Source organism: Kogia breviceps, chromosome 8 (genome assembly GCF_026419965.1).
Source record: "Kogia breviceps isolate mKogBre1 chromosome 8, mKogBre1 haplotype 1, whole genome shotgun sequence".
NCBI classification, from domain to species: Eukaryota; Metazoa; Chordata; class Mammalia; order Artiodactyla; family Physeteridae; genus Kogia; species Kogia breviceps.
The window spans coordinates 37149018-37162344 of record NC_081317.1 but is presented as its reverse complement, the minus strand read 5'-3'; the positions used below and the strand labels follow the sequence as shown (position 1 = coordinate 37162344).

At 48.2% G+C, this 13327-nt stretch overlaps 1 protein-coding gene across 7 annotated transcripts in view; it reads left to right on the top strand.

The window, feature by feature from the left end:
* Positions 1 to 13327, top strand: part of DAPK1 (death associated protein kinase 1) — a 212519-nt gene that overhangs the window by 187001 nt on the left and 12191 nt on the right. For 6 of the 7 annotated variants that reach the window (XM_067041208.1, XM_067041210.1, XM_067041211.1 and 3 more), the window contains exons 21-25: positions 5279 to 5467; positions 7583 to 7780; positions 9093 to 9231; positions 10350 to 10470; positions 12748 to 12936. In XM_067041208.1, the coding sequence (XP_066897309.1) occupies positions 5279 to 5467; positions 7583 to 7780; positions 9093 to 9231; positions 10350 to 10470; positions 12748 to 12936 (836 nt within the window). Of the gene's footprint in view, positions 1 to 1078; positions 1740 to 5278; positions 5468 to 7582; positions 7781 to 9092; positions 9232 to 10349; positions 10471 to 12747; positions 12937 to 13327 lie in introns of those variants that run through there. The other variant, XM_067041214.1, reaches the window with a different exon arrangement.

Genomic DNA, 13327 nt, shown 5'->3' with positions numbered 1-13327 from the left:
CACTCCAGGGTGGCCTGTCCCTCCCCAGGGAGAAACACCTGCAGCAAGCAAGAGGAAGTGGTGCAGTCTGGGGTGTCATTTTTCCTAAACCCACCCTTTTAGAGTGAGGAAATTAAGGTTTTCAAAGATAAGACTAGAGACCTTCAGAGAGTTTCCTAAACAACGTCAGTGTTGAAGCTCTGTGCCTCAGACTCACATTCTGTACATATTACGAAGGTGTCATATCTGTTCCCTAGGATGAAAACAAATGTTTTAAAGTTTGTGTTTCTATGTAATTTCTCTCTCCATGAGGAAGGATGTCTGGGCAGCATTAGCTGGAGTGAGGGAGAGCTGACTGAGATCTGCATGCCCCTTTCAACTTCTTCCCTCTGAACACAGCAATAGAATTGAAACTAGGGGAAGAAGTGTAACCAAAATGGATATATAATTAGAATGATTACAATATTGCTAACACGTGTTGCTAATGCGTACTGAGTACTAACTATGTGCCGGGAGCTAGGCAAAATGTGGTACGTGTGACACCTCATTTAATCCACGTGACAGCCTTATTGGCATTTTTACCACCCTTTTACTGAAGCCTTGAGGGGTCGAGTAGACTGCCCGGAGTCACACAGCTGGCGATTCATGAAGTGTCGGGCTTCTGAGCCAGGGCTTATTAATGATACTTATAACTCCGTCTGACTTGGGGCATATTTGTGCTCATGCTTTCCATTTTCCATTCCATGTAATTTTGTTCAGTTTCAGTATGTAAGATAGGTCTACACCTTCTCAGAAGCCAATAGTTTTCCAGGTTTAATGATTAAGTTGAGCCTCTTATGTGTGGGCCAGACCAGTATTGCTTCAAGGTTCAAAGTGAGCTTCTCTAGCAGTTCCTTGTGTCACCCCTAGAGGGAACCAGCTCTCTCCTGCTGTGGGTTAAGGTCACTCCAATCTCTGGGTGGGGGGGTGGGGGTGGGCAGGGGGCCGGAGAGACAGAGACAAAGAGCAGAGACAGAGAGAAAGACAAAGAGATGAGAGCTATCCAGATCTGTGACCTGGAATTTTTATAAGTCGTATTGGATATGAATTTATGCCTCAGGAGCCCATGGGCTAAAGTGAAGCAGCCACATATCAAGTGACATCTGGGTTCCCCCGGAGGGAGAACAGCTCAGCCCTCACCCCTCAGAAGTAATATCTCCAGTCATCTTCCTTCTGGTCAATTTCCCACATCTGGAAGAATCCAGATATAGAGTCTTGATAAAATGCAGCTCAGGATGGCTGGATTATCGGCAAATGTCACTGTGTCCTTCAGCCAGGGCTTAGAGAGACTTGGGTCATGGGGCTGACTGACACAAGATTCTCTCGAGGACAACAGGTGCTCTGGACAAGGAGAACCTCCCCACTACACTCAGCAGAGAGAAAAGTAACTCGAGGCGCTGGGAAATAAGTCAGAGGTCAGCAGCCTGGTGAGCTGCAGCATTCTGTGTAGTATGAGGGGAAGGAGAAACATTGAATTAGCTTCCAACGTTTAAAAGTCAAGATGTCTGGACTTCCCTGATGGCACAGTCGTTAAGAATCCGCCTGCCAATGCAGGGGACAGGGGTTTGAGCCCTGGTCCGGGAAGATCCCACATGCCGCGGAGCAGCTAAGCCTGTGGGCCACAACTACTGAGCCTGCGCTCTAGAACTTGCGAGCCACAACTACTGAGCCCTCGAGCCTAGAGCCCGTGTTCCTCAACAAGAGAAGCCGCTGCAATGAGAAGCCTGTGTGCAGCAACGAAGACCCAATGCAGCCAAAAATAAATAAAATCAAGAAGTCTCACCTAAAAAGTTGGCTATTTGGTTTCTTGTAACAAGTTGGTAGTTCTGGCACACTGGATTCACATTTCCGCCTGGAGCCAGTTAGTGGAGAGGAGGGGCTACCCCATGTAGAGGGGCGCAGGCTCTGCATTTCACCCTGTCTCACACAGCACCCTAACTCCAGGTGGGAGAGCTCAGGAGCAGACTCCTCCACGCCCGTGTCTGAAGGTTTGCCCTGTGGCAGAAATGACATTTCAGGAGTGCATTGGAGTGTGTGACCCCTGGACTAAGGTCATACCTAGTTCATCCCAGAGCTGTCTGGCCAGAGCCAGGCAGCCTCCCACAGGGCCTGGGCAAGGACGGAAGAGGCCCGCGCTGCTTCATGCCCAGGTGGCCGGTCTGCTCCAAGGGGGTGCGTGAAGTTTCTATCCAGACAACCCCTGCAGGTGACAAGATTCGTCCTCAGTTAATTCTAGTCCTGCCTGAGGCCTGGAAGAGCCAGGAGGCTATGTCTGCAGGAGGCTCCAGAGCAGGCCCTCCTCCTGCCCTGCCCTGCCCTGCCCAGTGCGGGACGAGCACACCCTGCAGGGCCTGGACCCCGCCAGTCCTCCACTGGGCCTGGCCCTAACATAACAGCAGAAAGGAGTCCTGGGAAAAGCAGCGTGGCACAAATAGGAAGTGCCAGGACAGCCACCTGCGGGAGACCTGACCAGAGGCATCTGGCAGGCCCTAGGGGCGTCGTGTGCCGTAGGGGAATGGACAGAGCAGCGTTTCTTTGTCAGGCACTTGAGGAAAGCCTACTCTGGAGTGTGGCTTCCAGGGAAGGAAGTCCGTCTCCAGAAACAGCTGCATTGTCCCTCCACAGTGGCATTGCTCGTGCCTGGGGGCCATGCTCTGCTGTGTCCCAGGCCAGAGCTCTGGACGCCCCTGACCTCTCTGCTAGAATGGTCAGGCCTTCTTCCTTTCCCTGGGAGAGGTGCCCACGTGGACACATTTACATCACTCAGGCAGCAGGAAGGTCGTTTGCCTTTAGCAACTTGGCTTAGCGTTGCACTGGAGGCTAAAGGCTGAGCCACCAGCCAGGAGACAGGATGGGGTGATGTGGGGACCTGGAGACAGCCACTCATGGCACGTGGCTGCCATGCACACACTGCCTTTGTGGCCAGCTGAGTGCCATAGCTGCTGAACTGTGGTTCTGCGATAGGAAGGAAACCCCGGGTGCCAGCAGAGGAGCGCACAGCCAAAAAGATCACTGCAGGAGGCTGTTGCCAGCTCACCAGATAGGAGCGTTTGCAGGAAGTCTCTTCTGACCAGGGTGCAAAAGCGGCTTCTCCCTCAGGGCCTGCCACTTTTTACCACTAGGGGTCAGTGGTTAGCAAAAAAAAATGTTTTCCTCCTATGATTTTAATGTTTCCCTATGAAATTGTTATTTTAATAATACTGTATACAAACTCTGTCCTAACCTTTCATCCTCCCAGCAAAAACTGTCCGTGAGGTGCCGGAGTGCCTGGCATTTACCAAATCCGTTCTGGTCTCCCTCGGCAAGCCCCAGCCCACAGTGCCACTAAGACAAAGCTTATTCCTGACAGGGGTCGTCCTGTACACAGGTTTCCAGGCACAGGGAAATGGACAAACCCATTCTTGTGAAGTCGCATGGCTTTTCTCGGACTTGGACTAACAATCTCTAAAGAAATACACTAAAATGTCCATCCCATTGGCCTAGAGAGTTGAGTCATTTTGTTTTCTTCTTTACACTTCTGTTTGCCAAGTTTTCTACTTTTATAACCCGGGGCAGTGGGGAGCTCCAGTTTTCTCTTCCTCCCCGCCAACCCCTTGGATATTCCCATTGTCCTGTCCTCAGTCTGAAGTCTTTGGTCTTTAAACAAGGGTTACCTTTGTGTTTGGATCACCAATTTTAAAAGTCAGGTCTTGCAGTGACTGTCACTATTAACTCTGAACCAAAGGTACGAACTATATGGTGCGATTCGGTTCACTGAGCCCCTCCCTGATGCACTCATGGAGCCTCCCCCTGTGCCCACCCCAGTTCTAGCCCTGAAGCGGAGAGGCCAGCTCTGCCTTCGGGGGTCTGTTGTGAGAGACAGGCAAAAGCCGGAAGGAGGTCAGGACCGAGGGCACACAGGGCACCTCTCCTGGCCCAGGGGACCCAAATGTGTTATTCAGCTGATTCCCCTGCCCCACAAAGTTCTACCATTATTATTTATGTAATATTTATAAAACTGATTCTTTTTATTTACTAAAAGACATAGGTTTGAAAGTGAAATCGCTAATGTCCTTACCATAAATGGAAAACCCATACCACTACTACCAATAAATAAAAATAAATGCAATGAACAGCAATATGATTAAAATCTAGGGCTTTCCTGGTGGCGCAGTGATTGAGAGTCCACCTGCCGATGCAGGGGACACGGGTTCGTGCCCCGGTCTGGGAAGATCCCACATGCCGCGGAGTGGCTGGGCCCGTGAGCCATGGCCGCTGAGCCTGCGCGTCCAGAGCCTGTGCTCCGCAGCGGGCGAGGCCACAACAGAGAGAGGCCCGCGTACCGCAAACAAACAAACAAAACAATTCTAGCTATATACTGTTGCCCACTCTCTGTTTTTTTTTGTCCTAGAAAGAGGATGAACATGCTTCCATATTTTTCTTTTTTTTTTAATAGGGGTATAGTTTTTTACACTCTCTCTTTATTAAAAGGGAAGATTAGCAAGGATTGAAGACATGCTAAAAACTTAATGTCACAAATTGAGACTTGCTACTAGAGCAATTTAAAGACCTTCAAGGGGATTTTATAAAGGAATGACTTTCTCACTGTGTGATTCAGCATTACTTAATGCCGTGGCCTGTTACTAAGATCATCTTGCATTCAACCTAACAATCTCGTGTACCAGAGTGGTACTCATTTTATCTGTATCAGTCAGGGTCCTGGTGGAGATTTAATGAAAGTTCAAAGTCACAGGCACAATTCACAGGAACATACAAGAGACAGTGAAGCATCCGGAGGCTAGGAACAGAGGGGAGCCATTAGTTCCCACCCCTGAGGCTGAAAAGGCAAGAGGAAGAAGTCACGATCCTGGGAAAGCTGGAGCTCCAGGGGAGAAGCCGCCAGGGGGTCTAGGGTCAGAGACACAACTGGTATCAGAAAAGCTGCAGGCAGTGAGGAGGGAAAATATAGACCTCGACCTTTCTCTCCTCCCAGGCTCTACAGTGCCTCTCACCGGTGGACCGTAACCGGAGGCAAATGGCAAGCAAGCCTGGGAGATGCAGTCCATGGGGTTAGCCTCTCGGGACACAGAGTAGCGCAGGAAAGGATGTGGGAGGTGGAGCAAACAGTCAACACAATGTCCCCGGGAAACATTGCTGCCCAGCATACACGAGAGGCACACACACAAAGCAGCCTGAAGCAGTGGTGGGGCAAGGGCAGAGGGCAAAGTCTGGGAAGGAGGGCAGGGGGCAAGGTCTAACGTGCTTGCTGTCTGGCCTGCAGTTTCCGTGAGCATCAACAACCTGTACCCGGGCTGTGAGAACGTAAGCGTCAGGAGCCGCAGCATGATGTTCGAGCCGGGCCTCACCAAGGGGATGCTAGAGGTGTTCGGGGCCCCGTCCCACCACCCGCACTGCTCCGCCGATGACCAGTCCACAAAGGCCGTCGACATCCAGAACGCCTATCTGAACGGTATGGCTCTCCCACCCCAAATGGGAAGGACCTCGAGTTTCCCCCAGGGAGCCTGGCCCAGCAGGCATCCATCACAGCCGCACAAAGGATGGAAGGAGGGCCAGCGCAGAGTGATATTGGGAGTGACCCAGAACTAAAGCATGGCTGGTTAACACCCCCAAAAAGTAAAACTAAACCCCCTGGTGTCCCTAGCACCTGGCAAAGCACTGGGCACACAGAGGTGCTTAATAAATGACTTGAGTAAATTAGTACATTTTTAAAAGTACTGCTGAACTTCCACTTGGATGGGAAATCTCATAAAATACGGTCCCACTAGCATTTTGATATACCCGAGTTTGAAACCCAAGTGCTGCTTCCCCGGAGCTCCCAGGGCCCCCAGCTGGGCCCAAGGCACTGGAACACAAGCCACAAGTTGAGACACGGTCCGGGGCAGTTTCTCTGAGGCTAAGTTCCCACAGCTGTGAGGATTTTACGAGCTCGTGTTTATTAAAGGTCCTAGTATAATGTGTAGCAGGGAGAGGCTCTCAAAAAGTGAAAATGGGGGAGCATCTTCATGAAGGCCCTTTTATTATACTAAACCCAGTGAAAAATAGAATACTCAGGGTGTTTACCTAAAGCAGAGTGGTTCTTAGACTCCAGTGTGCGCACAGATCCCCTGGAAGGCATGTGAAAACACAGACTTGCCAGCCCTGCCTCGAGTCTCTGATTCAGCCCATCTGGGGAGTGGCTTGGTGCTGCTGCTGCTGGGCCAGGGACCCTAATGAAATAGAATTAAGTCCGTGTGCATTCTGCTCTCTTAAAAGCTGAGTGTTCTCTGAGCTCCCAGGAGCAGAGCTGGCCCCGCAGCATTGGGAGAGCAGAAGTGTGTCCTCAGCACCCATCACCCTTACCCTCGTCGCTCATCCTCCCCTGGCCTTATCCCATCCCATGTCCGGCTCCCAGTGTTCCCCAAGCTCAAAGGGCCTATGTCTGTGTTCCAAAACTGTTCACGCTACGGCCTTAGCTTCCAGACTTAGAGGGCCATGTTCCCCAGGAGCACCTGTGCTCTAGAAAAGCCCTATGGATCTTCCAAAATGACTCTCAACTGCAGAATTTCTGGCACGGGATAAGCACCAAGGGGAAAAATTAGGGAAAGGGAGCCTGAAATCCTATAACATAAGTGGTCCTGCCTGGTTTCCCGGAGGCCAGTGGGTGGGTGGTCACTGACCTGGTGGGGTGTGGCAGCGTAGAGGTGACTGTGAGCATGTGTCTGCACCGTCGTCAGGAGGTTCCGGGTGCCTAGGAACTCCATGTCAGAATCTCACCCATGACACTTGTGGGAAAAGCAGCCGCCCCCAGAGCTCCTGTGTGGGAGAGTGGGAGAGTAGCTGCCCCCCTACCCACACCCACAGCCTTCCTCCCCCCGCCCCTTCGGCTGCCTCCCCAGCAGAGGTGGCCTCTCGGACCCAATCTCCTCACAGTTCCTCTTACATCCTTCCTGTGCAAAGCTGCTCATCAATTACTGCATCTTACACCTGTGCACGGCAGCCTGCTCCCTTCTGACAGAACAAAACAGGTCTCTCATTCACCTGTGGAAGGTGAATTTAGTCACCATTTAACCAAAATTAAGGTTACATTTCATAGTGAATATACCAACATTTGGGGGTGAAAAACAAAATATATGTGTCCACGTACACCTTTCCATGTATGCTTATAGGCATGCATATACACACACATGTGTGGGGTGTTATGTGTGTGGGGGGGTGGATGTGTGTGGGCGCGTGTGGGTGTGTGTACCACTCTGCGGTATTATAAGTAGATGTGCTGGAGATAGAGATACAGATACAATAACGAAGGCACTAAGGAAAATTGATAAGCAGATACAGATATAAGTAGGTTTATGGATATAGATATTGTAAAAGGCATGGATGTAAAAACAGACATAGACATAAGAAATAGGGAAATGTAAATATTCCATATGTAGATCTATACTTAAGTAGCTACATAAATAAATAGATGAATGCTATGAATGTCACTGTCCCTACTGGTCATCCCTAAAGTGCTGAGAAAAAATGTGATTGAAATTTGGTGGTGGTGTTTCACAATCATAATCTTTCTTTTTCTTTTTTTCTGTAGGTGTTGGTGATTTCAGTGTGTGGGAGTTCTCTGGAAATCCTGTATACTTCTGCTGTTACGACTATTTTGCTGCAAATGACCCCACATCCATCCATGTCGTCGTTTTCAGTCTAGAAGAACCCTACGAGATCCAGCTGAATCAAGTGATTTTCTGGCTCAGTTTTCTGAAGTCTCTTGTCCCGGTTGAAGAACCCATAGGTAAGGGCTTCCCTGGTGGCGCAGTGGTTGAGAGTCCGCCTGCCGATGCAGGGGACACGGGTTCGTGCCCTGGTCCGGGAAGATCCCACATGCCATGGAGCGGCTGGGCCCGTGAGCCATGGCCGCTGAGCCTGCGCGTCCGGAGCCTGTGCTCCACAACGGGAGGGGCCACAACGGTGAGAGGCCCGCGTACCGCAAAAAAAAAAAAAAAAAAAAAAATAGAACCCATAGGTAAGCCGAGGTGACCCTCAGGGAGGGTGTGCCCTTCCTGCCGGCCTTGCACCCTGGTCATGCCCAGATCTGACAGCTTGTGGCCCACAGCTGCGGGCACCCTTGTCCCTCCTTCCTATCAGGAGATTTCCACTCTGGAAGTTTCCTAGGGCTCAGCTGTTTGTTTTGTTCTGCAAGGAGTTGTTTCATGATTGCATATTTCTGCCACAAAGACTCAATTCTGAGCAATTCCTTGAGAGCCATTTCTCGCTTTCTTTCTATATTTTAGGGCTGTGGTCATTTTTGTTAGGTTCAAAGTGGAATACCTCCTTTGACAGCTACTGTGCCTTACCTAATGGGTACATAATTAACCGAATGAGCTCTCCTTTGTTCTGTAGTTCCATCAAAAATGATAGAAAAGGAACCATGTTAACTGAATGCATTATCTTAGCTTTATCCCTAGAGGAAAAGACAGCATGGACAGACTTATTTTGTTCTTTTCATACAAAAAAAGAAGCAGCCTTCCCTGATGAAATGCAAAACTCAGCAGTCATTTCTTTTTGAAAAGCTTACAATAATAAAATAAATTGGGTTAATTCCCCTCAGGGTACCTCCAATTTTGCCTCTTTCTTTCTCATTCTTTTTCATGTTTTCGTTTTAAACACTCCCATAAGTGAGAGGCTCTCTGCCTGTGTGAACTGCAGGAGTCTCCCTTTTGAGCCATTTCTGTGCTGGTGCTGCATTCAGCGGGCTTACTCTGGTCTTATAAAGGGTGTCCCCCTGGTCAGAGGTTAGATCTCTCCTCACCATGCAAACAAGGCCTATTTGGAGGAAGATCTGAGAAGCTGCCTTATGCCCTGTGGTCACTTCTAGTCCACTTCTTAGCAATCTTCCTGGAGGCCCAGGAAATAGGCTCATTCCATTCTGGGCCAGGCCTAGGCCTTCCAGAGGTCACTGCTAGCAGCAGGCCTGGGGCCCTCAGGTCTGCGGGAAAAGTTGCATGTCCACCTGGCGAGACAGCCCAGGCCTCAGGCAGAGCACCCAACCTCACCTGGGCAGGATGGAGGACCCACCTGTGAAAAGGTTTGCTCTCTGCCCTCAGCCTTTGGCGGCAAGCTGAAGAACCCACTCCGAGTTGTCCTGGTGGCCACCCATGCCGATATCATGAACATCCCTCGTCCAGCTGGAGGCGAGTTCGGATATGACAAAGACACCTCATTGCTGAAAGAGGTCAGGAACAGGTAAGTCGGCTGCTGCATCTTCAGGGCTGATACAGCCGAAGTCATGTGACCCAGAGAAAGGAATTAAAGAAATGAAAGGCCTCTTTGGCTTGGTCAAATTTTTTTTACTGAAGCCACAAATACACTTAATAACATCAAACAGAAGTAAAGGGCACATAATAAAAATCAGCAGCCTTCTCACTTCTGTCCTCACGCCCGAGTACCACTGCCCAGAGGTAACTCCTTTTAGTTGTTTTATGTATTTTTTTTTTAGCTCTAGGGAGGAATAATTGACGAGTGAAATTGTAAGATATTTAAAGTGTATAAAGTGGTGATTGGATGTATGTATACAATGTGAAAGGATTCTCTCCATCTCGTTAATTAACATATCACCTCACCCATTTTATCTTTTTTTTTTTTTTTTTTGGTGAGAACATCCATCAGTATTTCTCAAAATGTAAGTTGCAACCTGCTAGTGGATCATGAAATTCATTTAGGAGGTCTGGAGTGGAGTGGAGGGGAGAAGGACGTGTTGGAAAATATCAGAGAGCATTTTGTGTCAAGTATTTTTGGAAAAATTTTTTTCTCACTTATAAATATGGATGTGCACAGAATCACAATGTAAAAGTATCTATTTTTACTTAGTGTCCATCCCCAAAAACGTTTGAACCTGCAGTTCTATTTAATATGCTAGTAACTTAAATTCTTGGTTTATCAACTGACAACACTTCTCTGTTATCTTCCTGATGTGAGAAATAGGGCTTCTACTAATATTTTAGATCTAAGGTGTTATTTCATACTCATCCCTCTGTTCTCACTCCATCAACCTGCAGAAGCATCTCTTCTCCTGCCTTGTAAAGTGAGTGCATTAGGCCTCCCCTTTCCTGCATCGGGGGAAGCTGTTTCCCCCATTTTGTGGAAGCTGGGGCGCCTGTGCACCCGGAGCAGGCGGTGTCCCCAGGCCTCCGCCCCAGAGTGACGTTACAGAGTCCAGCCAACAGCAGGTGCGGGGTGTCTCTGCAAGGCCACCAGAACTTTCTTGCCTCCCACCAGCCTTTTGGGCCAGCAGGAGCCTGGCCCTCTGTGGAAACACCCGGTGAGACTGCGTCACTCTGAGGAGGTCACTGCTCTTCCCTTAGGTTTGGGAACGATCTTCACATTTCAAATAAGCTGTTTGTTCTGGATGCTGGGGCTTCTGGGTCTAAGGACATGAAGGTACTTCGAAATCACCTGCAAGAAATACGGAGCCAGATTGTTTCGGTGAGTATACCTGGGGAGGGCTGGACCCAACCTTTCCCCGGACCATCCAGTGACCCGGGAGTTGGGCCTCTTTGTGTGGCCCACTGGGTTTGGTCTGGTTTTCATGGGACCCAGTACGAGGTGTCTGCATGGCCATGTTTTTATCCTGTTACCCTGGGGTAAGGAAGGAAGAGTAGAGAAACAAGGAGATGGCCTTGAGATGAAGCGTTGTTATGGGCAAGGTTAGAGTGTATGAAATTCTGACAGTTTTGGTTGGTTGTGTAAAAGTAAAATTGTTTGTTAGAAATTACAAAAGCAATTCAAAAGTGACTTACTGTGAAATATTTGGGAAATGCAGAAAAGTAGAAAAACAGTCACCAACAAAATTCACTGAAGAGCATAAAATAATACCTGTCCAAATGGAATAAGATGGTGTTCTTGGATGGCAAGATTTTATTACTAAGTGTTTCATTTTCCCAAGTTATATAAACTTCATACAGTTCCAGTTAGCATCTGAATGGGATTGAGGAGATGGGGTTTTTGTCTTAAAATTTTAATAGAAGAATAAATGAAACATGTTATAAAGGCTCTGTAATCAATAAACCAATAAGTAACTGGAATAGATTCGTGAATGTTGAAGTAAATCAGAACATCTGCAGAAATTTAATAGAGAGCATAGATGTTACTTAAATTTAATGGGGAAAATATTTATTTAATAAATGATCTGGCACAACTGGCTATTTGCCTAGAAGGAAATTAGGTTGAACGCTTGCTCATTACATAGCGCAAAAATAGACTGTAGGCTGATTAAAGCTTTTAAATGTAAAAAATAAAGTAATATCTTGATGGAAATGCAAGATAATTTATTTTTAAAATAACTTAGAAGTGCTTTGAGAAAACTTTTAAGCCAAGATAGAAAAGCTCAGAAGTTTTCAAAGAAAATACACCAATATTTTGTCAAATACATTTGACAACATAGAAGATTTTTCTGGCAAATAAATTCCATAAACAAAGTTAAAAGGTGAGATAGATTGGGAAAAAAATATTCTCAATGCCCCTGGCATATAAAAGGTTGCTATCCATAATATTCAAAAAGCTGTCTGAAATGGGTAAGAAATGGGCAAATATCCCAATGGAAAAAATCCTAAAAAAAAAAAAATGCTCCGGGGACTGTTCTTGCTTCTAAGCTCCAGTGTAACAAGGAGGACATGGCTCTCGTTCGCCTGCCTGGCAGGTGCCGTCTTTAGTGATAACTCATCGTTTGCCTGATAGAAGCGCCGTGCTTACAATACCAGGCTCCAGTTCTAGACATGTTTTTGGAATTTGCAGGAACCCTCTCCTCTCTCGTGAAGCTTGACCCTCGCTTTCTAAAGGGGGCTACACTACGGCAGAGTCAGTGGGCAGGGGGTAAGCCTGGATGGCCTTGGAGAACCTGGTCACGGAAACCAGTGGGTGGCGATCAGGAACAGCGGTCTGTGAGTGGCTCAGCGCCTGCTCACCAGATGGGCTGAGGGCCTGTGCTCCCTGAAGAGTCTTGAGCTGGGGTGTGGCATGATGTCTGCTTCACATCCCGCACACCCCCAACTTCTGCGGTCAGGCAGATGAAGCTCACCAAAGAAACTGCTTTTATCCCTGGGAATATTGTTTGTTGAATAGGGAGTGGAATTCAGGGGGTGTGAAAGATGAGATTCTAGAAGGGACTGCCTGATTAATGATGCAGTACAGTGTATGACTCATGGCGTTTTTAATTAGGAAAGTGTGCTGATTATGAGTCTGTAACATAGACTGATTTATTTAACCAACTTAAGAGATTAAAAACTCATTTCAAGCCAATTACCAAGAATTAATCAAATTTGAAATATTTCAACAGTAATCCCCATGAATACCTAATTTACTGGTAAAAAGCCATCTAATATTGATAATGATACTCTCTTTCCCTGTCTCTTTGTTCATAAAGTGGCCATCAGCTGGCTCCAAGAGAGGGAGGGAGGAAAACATTAGGAGTTAGTGAACGTTAGTTAATTGAGTCCACAATTCCAAAGCCATTTTTTGTGAATCCTTGCCATCTATTTAAGACGAGCAGTGGAAATGAAAGCCTCTATAAAATTTTATATTAGTTAAATAGATTCTGCTTAAAGGCAACACTGAAAAAACAAAACTGCCCCAGTACTTAACCAGAAGCACTGGTGCAGCCAAAGAATTACATGCAACAGTGCAGATGTGAGCAGCATCGTTTCATCCCAGCTCCTCCTGAGTCCCCACAGCTGTGCGTTGACCTGCCTGTCCTGCATGTTCTAGGTCTGCCCTCCAATGACTCACCTTTGTGAGAAAATCATCTCCACGCTGCCCTCCTGGAGGAAGCTCAACGGGCCCAACCAGCTGATGTCATTGCAGCAGTTTGTGTACGACGTGCAGGACCAGCTGAACCCCCTGGCCAGCGAGGTGGACCTCCGGCACATTGCCCAGCAGCTCCACAGTGCCGGCGAGGTGAGGGCTCCAGCCCTGGCAAGGGTCTGGGAGGGGGCCCTGGGATGCAGTTCCAGTGTCTGAAGGTGGGATGAGCTGCGGAGGCCGAGTGGCAACTGCCCACTACCCATGATGTTTCCAGACGTGTGACTATCACAGGAAGCCTCGAGTGATTCCCCGAACTGCAGTTCTTTGCTCTCCTGTTCACCTTAAGGGCTGTTCTTTTGTCTTGCTTTGGTTGGTTTGTTTTCCGGCTTCTCTTAGTTTGGGAGCACAGTTCCTGCTACAATGGGTGACTGGGCCTCTCCTCTCTCTCCCTGGGGCAGTTGATGCTTAGCTGTGATTCCTGCAGCCTTCAGGATGGCTGCTCTCCATGGAGTGTATCAGCTCCAAACAGACCTCTCGGGCTCAC